Raw genomic sequence first — 20725 nt, 5'->3', positions numbered from 1 at the left:
GTACACAATCCCCCCATACACAATCCCCCCTCCCCATACACAATCCCCCCTCCCTGTATGTACAATACCCCCCCTCCCCGTACACAATCCCCCCATACACAATCCCCCCTCCCCATACACAATCCCCCCTCCCTGTATGTACAATACCCCCCTCCCCATACACAATCCCCCCTCCCTGTATGTACAATACCCCCCTCCCCATACACAATCCCCCCTCCCTGTATGTACAATACCCCCCTCCCCATACACAATCCCCCCTCCCTGTATGTACAATACCCCCCCTCCCCGTACACAATCCCCCCATACACAATCCCCCCTCCCCATACACAATCCCCCCTCCCTGTATGTACAATACCCCCCCTCCCCGTACACAATCCCCCCATACACAATCCCCCCTCCCCATACACAATCCCCCCTCCCTGTATGTACAATACCGCCCCTCACCGTACACAATCCCCCCTCCCCATACACAATCCCCCCTCCCTATATGTACAATACCCCCCCTCCCCATACACAATCCCCCCATACACAATCCAATCCCCCCTCCCTATACACAATCCCCCCTCCCTATACACAATCCCCCCTCCCTATACACAATCCAATCCCCCCTCCCTATACACAATCCAATCCCCCCTCCCTATACACAACCCCCCCCCTATACACAATCCCCCCCATACACAATCCAATCCCCCCTCCCTATACACAATCCCCCCCATACACAATCCAATCCCCCCTCCCTATACACAATCCCCCCCCTCTCCCTATATGCAATCCCCCCTCCCTATACACAATCCCCCCCCTCCCTATACACAATCCCCCCCTATACACAACTCCCCCCTATACACAATCCCTCCTCCCTATACACAATCCCCCCTCCCCCAATGATCCAGAAGAAGGCAGAAGGATGGAGGGGGTGGGATATTTCCGGGATCAGTATCCAGTTATATTTTGTACATTTAGGAAATCATCCCAAACTTTTTTTTAAAACTGATCTGCTGATTTGTGTATTCCTCATCCATTCTGTGTATTCCTCGTCCATTCTGTGTATTCCTCGTCCATTCTGTGTATTTCTCATCCATTCTGTGTATTCCTCGTCCATTCTGTGTATTCCTCGTCCATTCTGTGTATTCCTCATCCATTCTGTGTATCCTTCATCCATTCTGTGTATTCCTCATCCATTCTGTGTATCCTTCATCCATTCTGTGTATTCCTCATCCATTCTGTGTATTCCTCATCCATTCTGTGTATTCCTCATCCATTCTGTGTATCCTTCATCCATTCTGTGTATTCCTCATCCATTCTGTGTATCCTTCATCCATTCTGTGTATTCCTCATCCATTCTGTGTATTCCTCGTCCATTCTGTGTATTCCTCGTCCATTCTGTGTATTCCTCATCCATTCTGTGTATCCTTCATCCATTCTGTGTATTCTTCATCCATTCTGTGTATTCCTCGTCCATTCTGTGTATTCCTCGTCCATTCTGTGTATTCCTCATCCATTCTGTGTATCCTTCATCCATTCTGTGTATTCCTCATTGTAATATTAATTTTTTAATATCCAAACTTTAATTCGGTCTTTAGTAGTTTTTGATATATATGCTGGCAGAATATATATATATATATTCCCTATTAATTGGATGTGAATGTGAGGTTTTGTATGTAAGTGGTCAGATGTGAATTATTTGTGTTTGAGTCTAGGTAATCAGTAGAGGTTTAAAGTTATGTTTTCTTTTAAAATACTCATGTAATGTATACCATACTGTGAATTCGTTTAATGAGTCTGAGAGTTTAAATTGTAGTCATAAATCATGGTTTTTGACAGTTGTATGTAATATAAGAACTTCAGAAACCTTTCTCATGGTCCATATGTCAATCATGATAATGACTTGGTGGTTTGAATGGGAACATCTGTTTCTATTCAAACTAGGAGTGATTTTGGGAGTAGTTTAGAAGCCCGCGAATTTGAAACAAAGCTTAATGGGAGGATCTAATTTCTCATGCATTTTAAGTATGCAGCTTTTCAAACTACGAGGCAGAAGTTTCTCAGATAGACTACACTTCACTTCATTCACTCACACACACAGAGACATTCTTTTCACACACTCTTACTCAAAGCACATGCTTGGACAAAGAACAAAAGAATAGCACATGGTCATTTCTTAAACTAGGCCAAGAAAACTTCTATCTAAGCTATGCAAAGGAACTACATTATTTCCTAATATCCAAGGCAATTTATTCTTTATTTTTATTTTCTTGTAAGCTACATATATCTGAATTTACTGTTTTTTATTGACTTTGTATTTTTGGTGTGTGATCAAATAAAGTCACACTGCTCATACTGACCTGGTTTTCATAAGGATTTCTTCCCACAACCATCTACAAGAACCTAGAAATATTAATAGAGTTTTTTCATAACTCTGGAAATCTAACATTATTGGCGAGTGCCAGCCATTCGATTTTTCCACGTTTTTTCAATTTCTTCTCGCTTCATCAGAGGGGATTGCGATGAACTATTTCTATTGATTAAGCTTCGGAAAGATTGCAGAACCTGGAACGGAAAACGTTGGTTGTGGAGATCTGAGGATTCAAGTGGTGACCAGAAAAGTCTCTAAGTCAGGACAAAAGAGGAAATTTACTACATTCGGTGAGTAGAAAAATGGAATTTATTGATTCATTAGCTAATGAAAGTAAATTGGAATTTCAAGGTTTAGCTAGCCATGCTTCTGATACTGGTTTATGGAAAGCTATGTATGATCAATGTATGCAGGCTAATGTTGATATTGATAGCTCTAGATTTACGTTTAATAAGATGAAAAGAAAATTGCGTAACATTGTGAAGCTAGTTAGAGTTTTCAATTCTATGGTGTTTGAATTGCCAGAGAAAAATGTGGTTTGTGTTGTTCAGACAGATAGCAAAAATGTCTTACAGAGTACAGACATGCAGGATACTGTTGAATCCAATTGTGCAAACTGTGAAACTTTTTGTACCTATATTGAACATCTTGAGCAAGAAATTGAATCTCAAAATGTTGCAATATTAAAAAATAAGCAAATAGCCGTGGTGTCAAAGAAAAAACAATCAGAAATGGCCCAAGCTTCATTTATTCCGGACTCACCCAGGGGTGATGAAGTAGGCAGTGAAGCTAATGTACAGAGAGAGAAATTACTTGCTAGAGCATCTAAGTTGAAGTTACAGATTCAGGATCAGTTAATGAAAATATTGAAGGATATTCCAGCATATAACATGAGAGAAAATTCATTCCATAATTCCGATGTTTTTGAGAATTTTTGTGATAGGTTTCAATTAACTGATGAGCAAAGAAATCGCATTTTTGGGTTGTGGATCCCCAGTTTTATGGCTCGTAGGTTAGTCAAGACTCCTTTCATGAATGAGGATGATATAGAAATTCATAGCAATGCTACTGATAGACTACGACAGTTATTACTGTTCACAACAGGAGAGGAGACACCTAGTTTGGAAATTTTAGACTCCTTAAGAGCTACTATTAATGATGATCCATATGATTTTAGGATTAGATATTCTAAGGCATACAGGATGATTTTTAATTTACAAGATGAGACCCCTGCTATGGTCAAGGATTTTGTAAAAAAATTTAAGTACCTTGATCCAGCATCTTTATTGATTGCTAATGAAAAGGATAATTTGGATGACGCTGCCTATATTATTGACAAAATTAGGAGACAATTAAAGCTAAATAATGTAAGACCAAAAATTGCTTTAATTGAGAATAATTATCCTAAGACTGACAGTCAGGATAAAGTCAAGACAGGAAATGCTGCCCCCCGCAGGAATGACAGAGTAAGACAAGGGAATCAAAGACCACTCACTTGTTACTATTGTGCAAAACCAGGGCATTTGAAATGGCAGTGTAGGAAGTTTTTGAAAGACATTCAGATGAGAAATTTGGGTAAAGAAAATGGACTTATTTCTCCTGAACCGTCAGCTCCAATTCGTTCACAGGAAGTTAAGTCATCTTCACCCTACGCTCCTCTGATCAGAGAGATTAGTGAAATGTCAATTAGTAATGGAGGAAATGTGAACAACTCACATTCATCCAGTACTTCAAGACAGCCATTATTACCTTCACCATGACTAGCAAAAGAAAAGGAAGTTGAACTCCATTGTCTGGAATATGTAGCTCCAATTTTCTTGGACAAGTGTGGCCGCCCTTATGTAAAAGCTAAAATTAATGGACAGAAATCTTCTATTTTATTGGATAGTGGAGCCCAAATAAGCGTTTTAGGCATGAAAATACCAATTCCATCTAATGCAACAGTATGCACAGTTGTAGGTTTCAATGGAAAAGGTGATGTTCAAGCTAAAAAATGTAAAAATGTGTCTTTTGAAATACCAGGATGTTCGCAAATGGAAATAGATTTTTGGTATTGTCAAGGATCAGAGAACATTATTGGTGCTGATGTTTTGTCTCAAAGAGGGTGGATACTTGATTTAGCCAATGGCATTGTTTGGCAGGGCTCTGCTAATCGTAAGCCTATGGTAATTGACCCAACAGATTATTGTGAAGTCGGTAGCATCTGTTTGACAGAAGCAATTGATGCTGACTATAAATGGCCAGATACTGGAGATAATCTGGAATTGAAACAGTTAGTACAACTACACAAAAAACTGTGGAGTCAAGGTAAAAATGAAGCTGGATTGTTCAAAAATATTGAAGTTAATATTCAAGGCAAAGACCATCCCCCATTAAAACAATACAAGTTGCCGCCAGAATCTGATGAACCTGTATCAGTAATCATACAAGAATTTTTGGAACAGGGTATCATCAGGAAAGCTAATTCAGTTACTAATAATCCTTTGTGGGTAGTGGCAAAGCGTGATGACCCTAGTGCATATAGATTATTGATAGATCTAAGAATGCTAAACAAATACACTCCAAGTTGTACACCCATTGTGGCAGAAACTCCAGACATCATGTCACAAATAAATGCCAATGCGAAAGTGTTCTCTGTTCTTGACATTGCAAATGGATTTTTTAGTATTAAATTGGCTGAGAGTTGCCAATATAAGTTTTCATTTGTCCACAAAAATGTGCAATATTGTCTCAAACGTCTTCCAAAAGGATATCATTCTGCTAAGTATATCTTACATCAGGCTTTAGCAAATGTTTTGTCTAAATTTTCTAGACCTGATTGTTTAATACAATATGTGGATAATATCTTGCTTATGACGAATTCTGACACTGAACACAGGACTCTCTTAGCAGAATTGTTTACACTTCTGCAAGATGAAGGTCTCAAGCTGAATACACGCAAAGTTCAGCTCATGAAAAATGAAGTAAAATTTCTTGGAGTTCTGATTGGTCCAGGAAAGAGACAGCCTTTACAGGAAAGAATTGAGTCTATTGCGTCACTTCCTGTACCAACAACATTCAAAGCACTGAGACAGTTTTTGGGTTTGGTAAATTTCTCTAGAGATTTTATCGAATCATTTGCAGAAAAAGCCAAACCATTGTATGATTTGTTGAAGTACAATGAGGAAAATGTATTTGGTCCCTGGACAGAAATACAGCAAAAATCTTTTGAGATGTTGAAAAATGATTTGCAAACAGCTCCAGCTTTGGCTACTGTTGATAAGCAAGCACCATTTGCTTTGCAAGTGCATGCTTCAGAAACTGCAATCTCAGCTGTCTTGATTCAGAAACAGGGAGGAGTCTGGAGAAGTCTTGGATACTTCTCACGTCTGCTTACCCCAGTAGAGAAAGGTTTTGATGATTGTGTCAGACAACTTGTGGGAGTACATTATGCAGTAAAAGCAACAGAGCATATTGTAGGATTCAACAAAATTATTCTACAAACTCCACATAGCACTTTGAAGTTTCTTTTTGAGAAAAATGTTCCGGGAGTTTCCAACCAAAGATTTTCTCAATGGTTGTTGGCTCTATCACCTAAGCAAATACAGGTTGAACATAATGCCAAGTATGTCCTACCTCAGTTGATGGAATACAACGGGTTAGAACATGAATGTTTATGTGAAGTCCAAGAAACTTCCTCTCCTCTTTTCCGTAGAGAGGCAGAGAAAATTGATGAACCTGTATTTGTTGATGGTTCGAGATACTGTATGTCAGGTAATTATTACAGTGGATATTCAATTTGGTATCCAGAGCGTAATTATTCCATACAGCACAAATTGCCAGGACATTTTTCAGCTCAAAGGGCAGAACTTGAAGCAGTAAAAACTGTGTTGACATTAGACAAGGAAGAGAACAGAAGTCCATTAGTGATTTACAGTGACAGTTCCTATGTTGTACGTTCCCTGACAGATTATTTACCAATTTGGAAACGTAGAGGTTTTGTAGATGCATCTAACAAAGTCCTAGTGCACAAAGAGACACTTGAATCAATTTTTAAGCTAGCAGAGGAAAATCCTATTGCCTATGCAATTGTAAAAATTCCATCTCATAGGAAGGACAATGATGAGATGAGTGTAGGCAATAGAACAGCTGATCTCTTAGCAAAGGAAGCAGCTTTACACGGAGTACCAGTGATGCAGTCTGAATCAGTCTCAGTTAATGTTGTTAGGAAGACAGACACACAGATTCCCTCCTTTGCAGAAGAACAGAAAAGGGATCCATCTCTTTCTGCTTCTCAGGTTGATCCAAAATTTCCCTTTGTATGTGAATACGGAATTTTGTTTCATGACTTACACGGGTTTCTGCGTCCTGTTATACCGCAGCATCTACAGGTAGAATTTACAAAGTACAATCACGAAAGCCTAGGTCACATAGGTAAACAAAGATTGCTTGAAATACTCAAGGAAAAATTTTACTGGGACAAAATGGAAGAAACAGTAGACAGTGTAGTTCAATCTTGTCTAATCTGTGCTCAAGTGAATCCTCGACCAAAGGGTCAAAAACCTCCATTACAAAGAACTCCTCCAGCAGATGGACCATGGTCCACATTACAACTAGACTATATAGGACCGTTACCTACAGGTAAAAATGGGTACAGGTATGCTTTAGTTGTAGTTGATGTTTTTTCAAAATGGATTGAAATCTTGCCTGTTCGCAAAGATGATGCATTAACAACTGCTAAAATGCTAATTAATCATGTTTTTCCAGTCTGGGGTATGCCAACAAACCTCAGTAGTGACAGAGGAACCCACTTCACAGGTAAAATAATGCAGGCAATGTGTAAAATCTTGGGTATACAACAGAGATTTCATGTGCCCTATCATCCACAATCTGCAGGTATTGTGGAAAGAATGAATAGGACTGTTAAATCAAGGATTGCAAAAATGTTATTAGACAGAGGAAATACTTGGGTTGATGCTGTACCATTGGTTCTGATGAGTGTCAGAAGTACAACATCTTCTGCAACACAGTATTCTCCTTTTGAGTTAATGACAGGAAGGAAAATGCGTATTGTTTTTCCCCATGAACCGTTCTTGTCAACGCCGCAAAAAGAGGCAATAGAAAAAACAAAGTGGTTACAGATGTTGCAAGACAATCTGAACACTATTGTACCACATGCAGCTACTCGCATGCAAAAAATGGTTCCTCCACATTCTTCTAAGTTCGAAAAAGGAGGACAAGTAATGGTAAAAACTTTCAGAAAAACTGGACCATGGCAAAGCAACTGGGAAGGTCCATTTGATATTTTGGATGTTCAAGGAGTAATGGTACAAGTGCAAAGACCTCTTAATTCAGTAAAAAATGCGCGCAGACAACAAACAATGTGGATGCACAGTGACCAATGCAAATTGTTTATACCGAGATAATGATACTGCATTTCTTTTGCAGACATGGATTTCAATAATCCGGAAGAAACAAAGCATCGCAGATTCCAAAGAAAAATAAACATTACAACAAAAGAACATAAGGAACATCAAAGCAGTAGAAAGAAAAGACTTATCACAGGATTGATCATTTTCTTAGTGACAATGACAATATTAGTAATCTACAACATAAACTTTTCCAGCAATGCAGAAGTTAACAAGACTGAAGCCCTACATAAGAAAAACACTACACTTATTAGGAACAAAAGATTTTTTCCTAAAGACAGTAACATTAATACAGCTGAAGACTTGCTAGGATATATGTGCATAGGTTATGGGAGAACTTGTTGTTCGGAATTGTATTTCGTTCATAATAATGATATTGAAGTTAGAGCTAAAATAGAGTCTAAATCAAAATTTGTTAAAATGCAAGGATTTTATAGGATCAATAACGAAACTAGTAACTTTGAATGTAATTTATCCGATATGGGATACTGGTTAATAGTTTTAAAGGGAAACGAACCTACTATTTGGTCAGGAGATATTTCCATAGACATGTTAAATACTGGAAATATAGGAAGTTCTAAAACAGATATTTGGTATCAATTACAAAGTTATTCACACTTTCTTGATCCTGAACATTTGAATATTAATGGTAATGAAAAAGAGGACATAGTGAAAATATGGGATTTCCAAGTGACAAGATCTTTGGTTCAAACTAAAGTCAAAGTAATTGTTACTGTGGTAGATTTGATTGTCCCAGAGATAAAAATATCTCCTCAATCATTAAGACTTGTAGAAGGAAAGGATAATCTGAATTTGATGTGTAGTATACAAATACACCTACCTCAAAATTCATTATTAACTTGGAAAAGGAATGGTGAATTTTTGGGAAGTTTTCTTCATGATAAAACTGATGTTATCCATAAAAGTATTTTTGGTAATTTGAACTGGGATAATGATAACTTTGTGTATCATCAAAACACTATATCAATTAATGATACAGGTATATATGAATGCTGCATATCAATAGAAAATTATCCAAAGAAATGTGTAAATACAAATGTAATTGTACTATCCCCTAAAAGAACTCAGTGTACGGATAAGAAATTTATTCCAGCCAGTCCCTTCCAAATTAACCATTTCCAGACCAGACGTCTGTTGAGAGAAGGAAAGTTTGTTATTATAGTGTGGAACTTTAACATTTCAGAATGGAAAATCTCAACAAGGTTTCCACAATGTAAAGAACATCTGGTTAACATGGAATTAGGTATTGAAAGATGGTTTGGTACTGATATTAGGAATCCTCACAGGAATAAACGTGGTATAGTTGAAGGTATTTTAGGAGGAATTGGTACTGTTGGTAGTATTACAAATAGCATGGACATTAGTACACTAAAGTCTGATCTCGAGACAGCCGGTTTAGTGGGAAGCAATAGTATTAAAGTACAAAGAAACTTGAATCAAATATTGGAAAATATGGTGATTAAAACAGCCAATATTATGGGTCCATCTATATTACACTTAGAGAATATTACTCTTAATTTAATGTCAAGTGAACAGCATTCCCATATAGCCAGAGCATGTTTAGAAATTCAGATGGAATATTCCACAAATTTTAAAATAATAGCTCAAGCTTTTCAAAGTGGAATAACTCCTATAGGTATTGTACAAAATTTACCAAGAGAGTATGTATATGCCATAAACCATACTGATTTGTGGGTAAATAAGTGGATTGGATGTTATCAGAACATATGTTATAGTTCTTCAATGATTCCTGTAGCAGGAAAAGAACAAATGTTGGTTCCAATCACTGTCTTGGGATTACCAGTTAGCAACACACAGTTACTATATTATCATCTGCAATATACAGATTTTGCATTTACTGATAATAATTTTGAGTTAGAACAATTGGATCTGTCTTCATGTTTACAATTTCAGTCTAAAGTGATTTGTCTACCTAATCAAGACAAAGGTATATTTCATTCTTGTTACCATAACCATACTCTATGTTCAGCAAGGATAGAAAAGGTTAAAACCACTTCTGAGTTAATTTCAATTGTAGATAAAAAGAAAGTTTGTTTTCAAGTTATGTCTGACTCAGAAAGGGTTCAATCCTTCTTCTCTTCTTGTACACATACAGAAAACTTAAGTCGAGGTTTGTTCTGTATAGAAGGAGATATTTCAGCAATAAGTGTTAATGGGATGAGAATGAATTTAACAAACATGCTTATGAAAAATATAAGTGCTCTTCCCATACAGTACAATATATCTCAAGTGGATGAATTCCCATGGAGAGATTGGGCAAATGTTATTCAAAAAGATGAAGGTTTACTGATAGCATTATCAGATGAACTTCAAAAAGCAGAAATATTATTTAAACATGAACAAGGGAGTTTAAAAGATATAGAACATGAATGGTCTGAATTTTCAGGTCATTCTTGGTGGTCAAAATTTAAACGTACTGTATCAATGTTGGGAAAAACTTCAATTGCATCTGCAGCAGGAAATATTTTATTACATCCTGTAATAATTATTTTTATTATTATCATATTATGTATTATATTTCAATTATGTTTGATGTGTAAAATGAACAGTTTTTATAAGCGAATTAGAAGTGAAATTAGGAAAGGAGATAATCTATTACAAGATATACTTCAGAGGAAACTACTTTCTGGTTATGCTGACTCAGTTACAAATAATGATACATTTGAGATTACTAAATCAAAACCTGAGTGTTTGTGATATAAATGATGTGTGCTTGTTATAAATTAATATGAATTTCATATTTCAGAGGGGAATGTAATATTAATTTTTTAATATCCAAACTTTAATTCGGTCTTTAGTAGTTTTTGATATATATGCTGGCAGAATATATATATATATATTCCCTATTAATTGGATGTGAATGTGAGGTTTTGTATGTAAGTGGTCAGATGTGAATTATTTGTGTTTGAGTCTAGGTAATCAGTAGAGGTTTAAAGTTATGTTTTCTTTTAAAATACTCATGTAATGTATACCATACTGTGAATTCGTTTAATGAGTCTGAGAGTTTAAATTGTAGTCATAAATCATGGTTTTTGACAGTTGTATGTAATATAAGAACTTCAGAAACCTTTCTCATGGTCCATATGTCAATCATGATAATGACTTGGTGGTTTGAATGGGAACATCTGTTTCTATTCAAACTAGGAGTGATTTTGGGAGTAGTTTAGAAGCCCGCGAATTTGAAACAAAGCTTAATGGGAGGATCTAATTTCTCATGCATTTTAAGTATGCAGCTTTTCAAACTACGAGGCAGAAGTTTCTCAGATAGACTACACTTCACTTCATTCACTCACACACACAGAGACATTCTTTTCACACACTCTTACTCAAAGCACATGCTTGGACAAAGAACAAAAGAATAGCACATGGTCATTTCTTAAACTAGGCCAAGAAAACTTCTATCTAAGCTATGCAAAGGAACTACATTATTTCCTAATATCCAAGGCAATTTATTCTTTATTTTTATTTTCTTGTAAGCTACATATATCTGAATTTACTGTTTTTTATTGACTTTGTATTTTTGGTGTGTGATCAAATAAAGTCACACTGCTCATACTGACCTGGTTTTCATAAGGATTTCTTCCCACAACCATCTACAAGAACCTAGAAATATTAATAGAGTTTTTTCATAACTCTGGAAATCTAACACTCATCCATTCTGTGTATCCTTCATCCATTCTGTGTATTCCTCGTCCATTCTGTGTATTCCTCGTCCATTCTGTATATTCCTCATCCATTCTGTGTATCCTTCATCCATTCTGTGTATTCCTCGTCCATTCTGTGTATTCCTCGTCCATTCTGTGTATTCCTCGTCCATTCTGTGCATTTGTTGTCCATTCTGTGTATTCCTCATCCATTCTGTGTATTCCTCATCCATTCTGTGTATTCCTTGTTGTGATGGACAGCAGAAATATTCTTTTATTTTTGTGTTGGTTTGTTTGTGGCCAACAGTCAGCTGAGTGTCCTGCGCACTGCCTGCTGAGTGTCCCTGGAAGCTGACCACTGTGAGTGTCCTGCGCACTGCCTGCTGAGTGTCCCTGGAAGCCGCATGTTGCTGAGTGCCCTGTTCTGCCGGGATCATTGTTGGACGCCCCCCTTGTTACCCCGACCAAGTGTCCCACATCCTTCAATAACACCCTCCTGTGTCTATCATTCTCCGTGTGTGTTCTGTCCTGCCTACATCTCCCTCACAGATGTCCATTCAGTGTATTCCTCGTCCATTCTATATACAGAGCTGGGTGTGGAGGGACTTTCCTGGGAGGGAGGAGATCTCAGTGAGAGGAGAAATGAAACAGAAACTAGAGATTCGCTCCCCACCCCGAGGACACCACATACGTCTCACATATAAACCTTCACCCGGAAGGAGGAACCACCACTGCCAGAGGAATGGGGGACCCCCAGTACCCGCACCCCGTGTCCCTCCTGTGGGATGGCGGCCCCCAGAGGCTGAAGAAACTGAAAAATAAACTTCTGCTGTATTTCCAGAGGAGGAGCGAATCTAATGGAGGAGAATGTGAGATCCGAGACACCGACTGCAGCCGGGGATACGTCACCATATACTTCAAGGAGGAGGAAGGTAGGTACTGGGGGGGGCATAGGGGGTTCTCATCTACTGTAAGTAAGAGGACTGGAGGGGCTCCCCATACACTACAAGGAGGGGGCAGGTAAGTACTGAGGACTGGAGGGGATCCTCATACACTACAAGGAGGAGGCAGGTAAGTACTGAGGACTGGAGGGGATCCTCATACACTACAAGGAGGAGGCAGGTAAGTACTGAGGACTGGAGGGGATCCTCATACACTACAAGGAGGAGGCAGGTAAGTACCGAGGACTGGAGGGGGATCCTCATACACTACAAGGAGGAGGCAGGTAAGTACTGAGGACTGGAGGGGATCCTCATACACTACAAGGAGGGGGCAGGTAAGTACCGAGGACTGGAGGGGGATCCTCATACACTACAAAGAGGAGGCAGGTAAGTACCGAGGACTGGAGGGGATCCTCATACACTACAAGGAGGAGGCAGGTAAGTACCGTGGACTGGAGGGGATCTTCATACACTACAAAGAGGAGGCAGGTAAGTACCGAGGACTGGAGGGGATCCTCATACACTACAAGGAGGAGGCAGGTAAGTACCGTGGACTGGAGGGGATCTTCATACACTACAAGGAGGGGGCAGGTAAGTACCGAGGACTGGAGGGGATCCTCATACACTACAAGGAGGAGGCAGGTAAGTACTGAGGACTGGAGGGGATCCTCATACACTACAAGGAGGGGGCAGGTAAGTACTGAGGACTGGAGGGGGTCCTCATACAGTACAAGGAGGAGGCAGGTAAGTACTGAGGACTGGAGGGGATCCTCATACACTACAAGGAGGAGGCAGGTAAGTACTGAGGACTGGAGGGGATCCTCATACATTACAAGGAGGGGGCAGGTAAGTACTGAGGACTGGAGGGGATCCTCATACACTACAAGGAGGAGGCAGGTAAGTACTGAGGACTGGAGGGGATCCTCATACACTACAAGGAGGGGGCAGGTAAGTACTGAGGACTGGAGGGGATCCTCATACACTACAAGGAGGAGGCAGGTAAGTACTGAGGACTGGAGGGGATCCTCATACATTACAAGGAGGGGGCAGGTAAGTACTGAGGACTGGAGGGGATCCTCATACACTACAAGGAGGAGGCAGGTAAGTACTGAGGACTGGAGGGGATCCTCATACACTACAAGGAGGGGGCAGGTAAGTACTGAGGACTGGAGGGGATCCTCATACACTACAAGGAGGGGGCAGGTAAGTACTGAGGACTGGAGGGGATCCTCATACACTACAAGGAGGGGGCAGGTAAGTACCGAGGACTGGAGGGGATCCTCATACACTACAAGGAGGGGGCAGGTAAGTACTGAGGACTGGAGGGGATCCTCATACACTACAAGGAGGAGGCAGGTAAGTACTGAGGACTGGAGGGGATCCTCATACACTACAAGGAGGAGGCAGGTAAGTACTGAGGACAGGAGGGGGATCCTCATACACTACAAGGAGGGGGCAGGTAAGTACTGAGGACTGGAGGGGATCCTCATACACTACAAGGAGGGGGCAGGTAAGTACTGAGGACTGGAGGGGATCCCCATACACTACAAGGAGAATAGAAAGTGGTGGTGTGACCTCCTGTGACATATTGGAGATATTAGTTTCAGTAAATCCCGCTCTCCTCCCCCCTGAACCATAGCAGGCCACGTGCCCGAATATTGGGGGGGGGGTCTCCCATGGCAAAGCAGTTTGTCCACATATTGATGAGCACAAAGGCCTCCGCCCCCCAATCCGAGCCTAGTGGTTGTGGGGGGCTCATTGGAATATGGAAGCCCACTTTAATAGTAAGAGGGCCCTCAGATACCAACTACCCCCCCCCCCCCGAGTACCCCCCGAGTACCCCCAACCATTCACAGACATGTAACCATTACCATACAGACACCGCTTGTGACAAAACCTGTAATTAAAAAAAAACAGAAAAAAGTCCCTTTGGAGTCCATGTGGTGATGTAGATCCCCAGCAAACATGACACATCTGATCCCACTGATCCCACTGATCCCACTGATCCCACTGATCCCACTGATCCCACTGATTGCATTTCTCATCACTTCTTGTTCCGGTAAAAAATGCAACATTTTGATTTCTCATCACTTCCTGTCTCGGTGATAAATGTGACATTTTGATTTCTCATCACTTCCTGTCCCGGTGATAAATGTAACATTTTGATTTCTCATCACTTCCTTTTCCAATGATAAACGTAACATTTTGATTTCTCATCACTTCCTGTCCCGGTGATAAATGTAACATTTTGATCTTTCATCACTTCCTGTCCCGGTGATAAATGTAACATTTTGATTTCTCATCACTTCCTGTCTCGGTGATAAATGTGACATTTTGATTTCTCATCACTTCCTGTCTCGGTGATAAATGTGACATTTTGATTTGTCATCACTTCCTGTCCCGGTGTTAAATGTAACATTTTGATTTCCTATCACTTCCTGTTCCAGTGATAAACGTAACATTTTGATTTCCTATCACTTCCTGTTCCAGTGATAAATGTAACATTTTGATTTCTTGTCACTTTCTGTTCTGGTGATAAATATAACATTTTGATTTCTCATCACTTCCTGTTCTGGTGAATAAATGTAACATTTTGATTTCTCATCACTCCCTGTCTCGGTGATAAATGTGACATTTTGATTTCTCATCACTTCCTGTCCCGGTGATAAATGTAACATTTTGATTTCTCATCACTCCCTGTCTCGGTGATAAATATGACATTGTGATTTCTCATCACTTCCTGTTCCGGTGATAAATGTAACAATTTGATTTCTCAGAACTTCCTGTCTTTGTGATAAATGTAACATTTTGATTTCTCATCACTTCCTGTCTTGGTGATAAATGTGACATTTTGATTTCTCATCACTTCCTGTTCCGGTGATAAATGTAACATTTTGATTTCTCATCACTTCCTGTTCCGGTGATAAATGTAACATTTTGATTTCTCATCACTTCCTGTCCCGGTGATAAATGTGACATTTTGATTTCTCATCACTTCCAGTTCTGGTGATAAATGTAACCTTTTGATTTCTCTTCACTTCCTGTCTCGGTGATAAATGTAACATTTTGATTTCTCATCACTTCCTGTTCCAATGATAAATGTAACATTTTGATTCCTATCATTTCCTGTTCCAGTGATAAACGTAACATTTTGATTTCTCGTCACTTTCTGTTCTGGTGATAAATATAACATTTTGATTTCTCATCACTTCCTGTTCTGGTGAATGAATGTAACATTTTGATTTCTCATCACTTCCTGTCTCGGTGATAAATGTGACATTTTGATTTCTCATCACTTCCTGTCTCGGTGATAAATGTGACATTTTGATTTGTCATCACTTCCTGTTCCAGTGATAAACGTAACATTTTGATTTCCTATCACTTCCTGTTCCAGTGATAAACGTAACATTTTGATTTCTCGTCACTTTCTGTTCTGGTGATAAATATAACATTTTGATTTCTCATCACTTCCTGTTCTGGTGAATAAATGTAACATTTTGATTTCTTATCAATTCCTGTCTCGGTGATAAATGTGACATTTTGATCTTTCATCACTTCCTGTCTCGGTGATAAATGTGACATTTTGATCTTTCATCACTTCCTGTCTCGGTGATAAATGTAACATTTTGATTTCTCATCACTTCCTGTCTCGGTGATAAATGTGACATTTGATTTCTCATCACTTCCTGTCCCGGTGATAAATGTAACATTTTGATTTCTCATCACTTCCTGTCTCGGTGATAAATGTGACATTGTGATTTCTCATCACTTCCTGTTCCGGTGATAAATGTAACAATTTGATTTCTCAGAACTTCCTGTCTTGGTGATAAATGTGACATTTTGATTTCTCATCACTTCCTGTTCCGGTGATAAATGTAACATTTTGATTTCTCATCACTTCCTGTTCCGATGATAAATGTGACATTTTGATTTCTCATCACTTCCTGTTCTGGTGATAAATGTAACCTTTTGATTTCTCTTCACTTCCTGTCTCTGTGATAAATGTAACATTTTGATTTCTCATCACTTCCTGTTCCGGTGATAAATGTAACAATTTGATTTCTCAGAACTTCCTGTCTTGGTGATAAATGTGACATTTTGATTTCTCATCACTTCCTGTTCCGGTGATAAATGTAACATTTTGATTTCTCATCACTTCCTGTTCCGATGATAAATGTGACATTTTGATTTCTCATCACTTCCTGTTCTGGTGATAAATGTAACCTTTTGATTTCTCTTCACTTCCTGTCTCTGTGATAAATGTAACATTTTGATTTCTCATCACTTCCTGTTCCGGTGATAAATGTAACAATTTGATTTCTCAGAACTTCCTGTCTTTGTGATAAATGTAACATTTTGATTTCTCATCACTTCCTGTTCCGGTGATAAATGTAACATTTTGATTTCTCATCACTTCCTGTTCCGGTGATAAATGTGACATTTTGATTTCTCATCTCTTCCTGTTTTGGTGATAAATGTGACATTTTGATTTCTCATCACTTCCTGTCTCGGTGATAAATGTGACATTGTGATTTCTCATCACTTCCTGTTCCGTGATAAATGTAACAATTTGATTTCTCAGAACTTCCTGTTCCAGTGATAAATGTGACATTTTGATTTCTCATCACTTCCTGTCTCGGTGATAAATGTGACATTGTGATTTCTCATCACTTCCTGTTCCGGTGATAAATGTGACATTTTGATTTCTCATCACTTCCTGTCTCGGTGATAAATGTGACATTTTGATTTCTCATCACTTCCTGTCTCCTCCTGTGTGGTCCTACGGTGTGGTGCAGTTATTCTATTCTGGGGGCAGCCCACCCGACACGCAGCCCTTCAGATATAGGTGGTCTTGTGATCTGTGACATTCCCATAGAAAATCCTTATCATGGTCATCCTTGTCTTCCAGCGCGGGATCGAGTCCTCCGGAAAGAGTGCCATTTGCTGAAACTGTCCAAAGAGGAAGAACTACATCTGACCGTCTCACTGCCAAACACCGGGAGTCCGGATATCGTAGAGGATCCTCCGGGATTGGCCGCTGTAAGTAAATCTGCTCGAGCTCCACATTGGGGTTACAGAATTGTGCTGGATTACCATAGAAATCCATGAAATCTCTGCAATCATCTGAAAAGGGCCACTAGATACGGGGCCACAGTCACCATTCCAACATTTTCAGCCAATGTTCCCATTTGTGTTTTGCCCGTTCTTGGGGGGGGACGATTGGTCAGATAGGGGCCACCACATAATGTGATCCTACAAGACAGACAACAGGAGAAGGTCAGACTCTGTGGCTATAGGTGAGGTTGGAGAATGGGGACCCCTCTGTAGGACATGGAATGGGGGCGCATAAAGACCCTCTAGAGATCACAGAGGTTCATTCACAAATCAAAGCTCCCACTACAGACGTCTGGGGTCGGGCGCCGGGGCCTCAAACTTTACCACCCACAGGAAGTAGACAGTTTGTTTTTTCTCAGCCCCCAGCCCACCAACTCAAATAACTCTGAAAAACATTTGTAAACAGTTTTCCCCCAAAAAACATTTCCCCCATTTCCCCGTTCTCTGAGGCCTTCTGGAGCTGCCGGTGATGCCTGTATGCAATGTGGTGGAGCTGGGGGCCCAAAGTCCCATGAGAAGGAATTCTTCCAGTATTATTATTAGATATATTTCCTCAAGTTAAACCTCTCCAAAACCGAGCTCCTGGTCTCCCCCCCCCCGCCCCACCCCCATCCTCTCCATCACTACTAGCAACGTCACCATCAATCCCACCCCACACGCCAAAGTCCTGGGTGTCACCCTGGACTCGAACCTTTCCTTCCAACCCCATGTCCAATCACTATCAAGGTCATGCAGGCTCCACCTCCGCAACATCTCCACGTTCCTCACCCCAGACACCACCAAACTACTCGTCCACTCCCTCATCATCTCACGCCTGGACTACTGCAACTCCCTCATCATCTCACGCCTGGACTACTGCAACTCCCTCCTCACTGGCCTCCCTCATCATCTCACGCCTGGACTACTGCAACTCCCTCATCATCTCACGCCTGGACTACTGCAACTCCCTTCTCACTGGCCTACCCAAACACATGCTATCCCCACTCCAGTCTATCCTGAACTCAGCGGCCAGACTCATCCACCTCACCAACCGCTCCACATCTGCCACCCCCCTCTGCCAATCCCTCCACTGACCTCCACTCAGTGTCCTCCACCCCCCTCTGCCAATCCCTCTACTGACCTCCACTCAGTGTCCTCCACCCCCCTCTGCCAATCCCTCCACTGGCCTCCACTCCGTGTCCCCCACCCCCCTCTGCCAATCCCTCCACTGGCCTCCACTCAGTGTCCCCCACCCCCCTCTGCCAATCCCTCCACTGACCTCCACTCAGTGTCCTCCACCCCCCTCTGCCAATCCCTCCACTGACCTCCACTCAGTGTCCTCCACCCCCCTCTGCCAATCCCTCTACTGACCTCCACTCGGTGTCCTCCACCCCCCTCTGCCAATCCCTCCACTGGCCTCCACTCCGTGTCCCCCACCCCCCTCTGCCAATCCCTCCACTGGCCTCCACTCAGTGTCCCCCACCCCCCTCTGCCAATCCCCCCACTGGCCTCCATTCAGTGTCCTCCACCCCTCTCTGCCAATCCCTCCACTGACCTCCACTCAGTGTCCTCCACCTCTCTCTGCCAAATCCTCCACTGGCCTCCACTCAGTGTCCTCCACCCCTCTCTGCCAATCCCTCCACTGGCCTCTACTCAGTGTCCTCCACCCCTCTCTGCCAATCCCTCCACTGGCCTCCATTCAGTGTCCTCCACCCCTCTCTGCCAATCCCTCCACTGGCCTCCACTCAGTGTCCTCCACCCCTTTCTGCCAATCCCTTCACTGACCTCCACTCAGTGTCCTCCACCCCTCTCTGCCAATCCCTCCACTGGCCTCCACTCAGTGTCCTCCACCCCTCTCTGCCAATCCCTCCACTGGCCTCCATCCAGTGTCCTCCACCCCTCTCTGTCATTCCCTCCACTGGCCTCCACTCAGTGTCCTCCACCCCTCTCTGCCAATCCCTCCACTGACCTCCACTCAGTGTCCTCCACCCCTCTCTGCCAATCCCTCCACTGACCTCCACTCAGTGTCCTCCACCCCTCTCTGCCAATCCCTCCACTGGCCTCCATTCCGTGTCCTCCACCCCTCTCTGCCAATCCCTCCACTGACCTCCACTCAGTGTCCTCCACCCCTCTCTGCCAATCCCTCCACTGACCTCCACTCAGTGTCCTCCACCCCTCTCTGCCAATCCCTCCACTGGCCTCCACTCAGTGTCCTCCACCCCTCTCTGCCAATCCCTCAACTGGCCTCCATTCAGTGTCCTCCACCCCTCTCTGCCAATCCCTCCACTGGCCTCCACTCAGTGTCCTCCACCCCTCTCTGCCAATCCCTTCACTTGTTCCCGATTGCCCAACGGATCAAATTCAAACTCCTAACACAGACATACAAAGCCATTCATAACTCCGCCCCAAACTACCTCACCGACCTGATACCCAAATACCACCCAACCCGTAATCTTCGGTCCTCACAAGACCTCCTACTCTCTAGCTCCCTGGTCTCCTCCTCCCATGCTCATCTCCAGGACTTCTCCAGGACTTCCCCCATCCTCTGGAACTCCCTACCCCAATCCATCAGACTGTCACCTACTCTCCTCACCTTCAGGCACACCCTGAAAACCCACCTCTTCAGGGAAGCCTACCCCACCCTCACCTAACAGCCGATCTCCTCCACTCCTCCTACCACTCCATCCCCCACAGCCACTTCCTCCTGTACCACTATCCCCTCCCTCCTAGATTGTAAGCTCCAAGGATCAGGGCCCTCGCCCCCCTCGTGTATTGTATTGTTACTGTCTTGTCTCATGTTCTGTCCCCACTATAATGTACAGCGCTGAGCACACCTTCTGCCGCCATATAAATCCTTTATTATTATTATTATTATTATTATAGAGGATTTATATGGCGGCAGAAGGTTTGCTCAGCGCTGTACATTATAGTGGGGACAGAACATGAGACAAGACAGTAACAATACAATACACGAGGGGGGCGAGGGCCCTGATCCTGGGAGCTTACAATCTAGGAAGGCTTCCAGCTGTGACCCCATTCCTACCTCCGGAGAGTGTCAGGGGGCGGAGCCAAGGTAAAGGGGTTTTTTACTGGGAGAATGGTTTGTTTACAGATGGCTTTTTAAAGCCAATGGTATGGGGGGGCAGGGGGGGCCCCACAAAAGCAAACCTTCTGTTTTTCCATGGGAGGTCCTCTTTGACCACCAGCCTACTGGACACCCCCCCACCCCTTCCTGTCCAGGCC

General features: G+C 42.0%; 2 protein-coding genes across 2 annotated transcripts in view; both read left to right on the top strand.

Annotated features, from left to right (window-relative positions):
- The first annotated feature begins 1542 nt into the window (after nt 1-1542).
- On the top strand, nt 1543-11362 carry LOC149434577 (uncharacterized). The gene is made up of 2 exons (XM_089663618.1): nt 1543-2643; nt 7781-11362. Exon 2 carries the CDS (start codon nt 7783-7785, stop codon nt 10498-10500), a length of 2718 nt encoding a protein of 905 aa, XP_089519744.1. The 5' UTR covers nt 1543-2643; nt 7781-7782; the 3' UTR covers nt 10501-11362.
- Nucleotides 11363-12118: 756 nt separating this feature from the next.
- Nucleotides 12119-20725, top strand: part of LOC149434576 (protein mono-ADP-ribosyltransferase PARP14-like) — a 48768-nt gene continuing 40161 nt past the window's right edge. The window contains exons 1-2 of the mRNA XM_089663617.1: nt 12119-12379; nt 17298-17428. Coding sequence (XP_089519743.1) covers nt 12190-12379; nt 17298-17428 — 321 coding nt within the window. The 5' untranslated portion in view covers nt 12119-12189. The remainder of the gene's footprint in view (nt 12380-17297; nt 17429-20725) is intronic.

The sequence above is a fragment of the Staurois parvus genome, unplaced genomic scaffold (assembly GCF_062004578.1).
Source record: "Staurois parvus isolate SC_StPar_1 unplaced genomic scaffold, SC_StPar_1.0 ptg001732l, whole genome shotgun sequence".
Taxonomy (NCBI): Eukaryota; Metazoa; Chordata; class Amphibia; order Anura; family Ranidae; genus Staurois; species Staurois parvus.
The sequence above is the reverse complement of the archived record's forward strand: the minus strand, read 5'-3'. Positions and strand labels throughout refer to the sequence as shown.

Bases quoted from the DNA above. Each gene is read 5' to 3' on its own strand.
- LOC149434577 (XM_089663618.1), top strand. From the start codon at position 7,783: ATGGATTTCAATAATCCGGAAGAAACAAAGCATCGCAGATTCCAAAGA.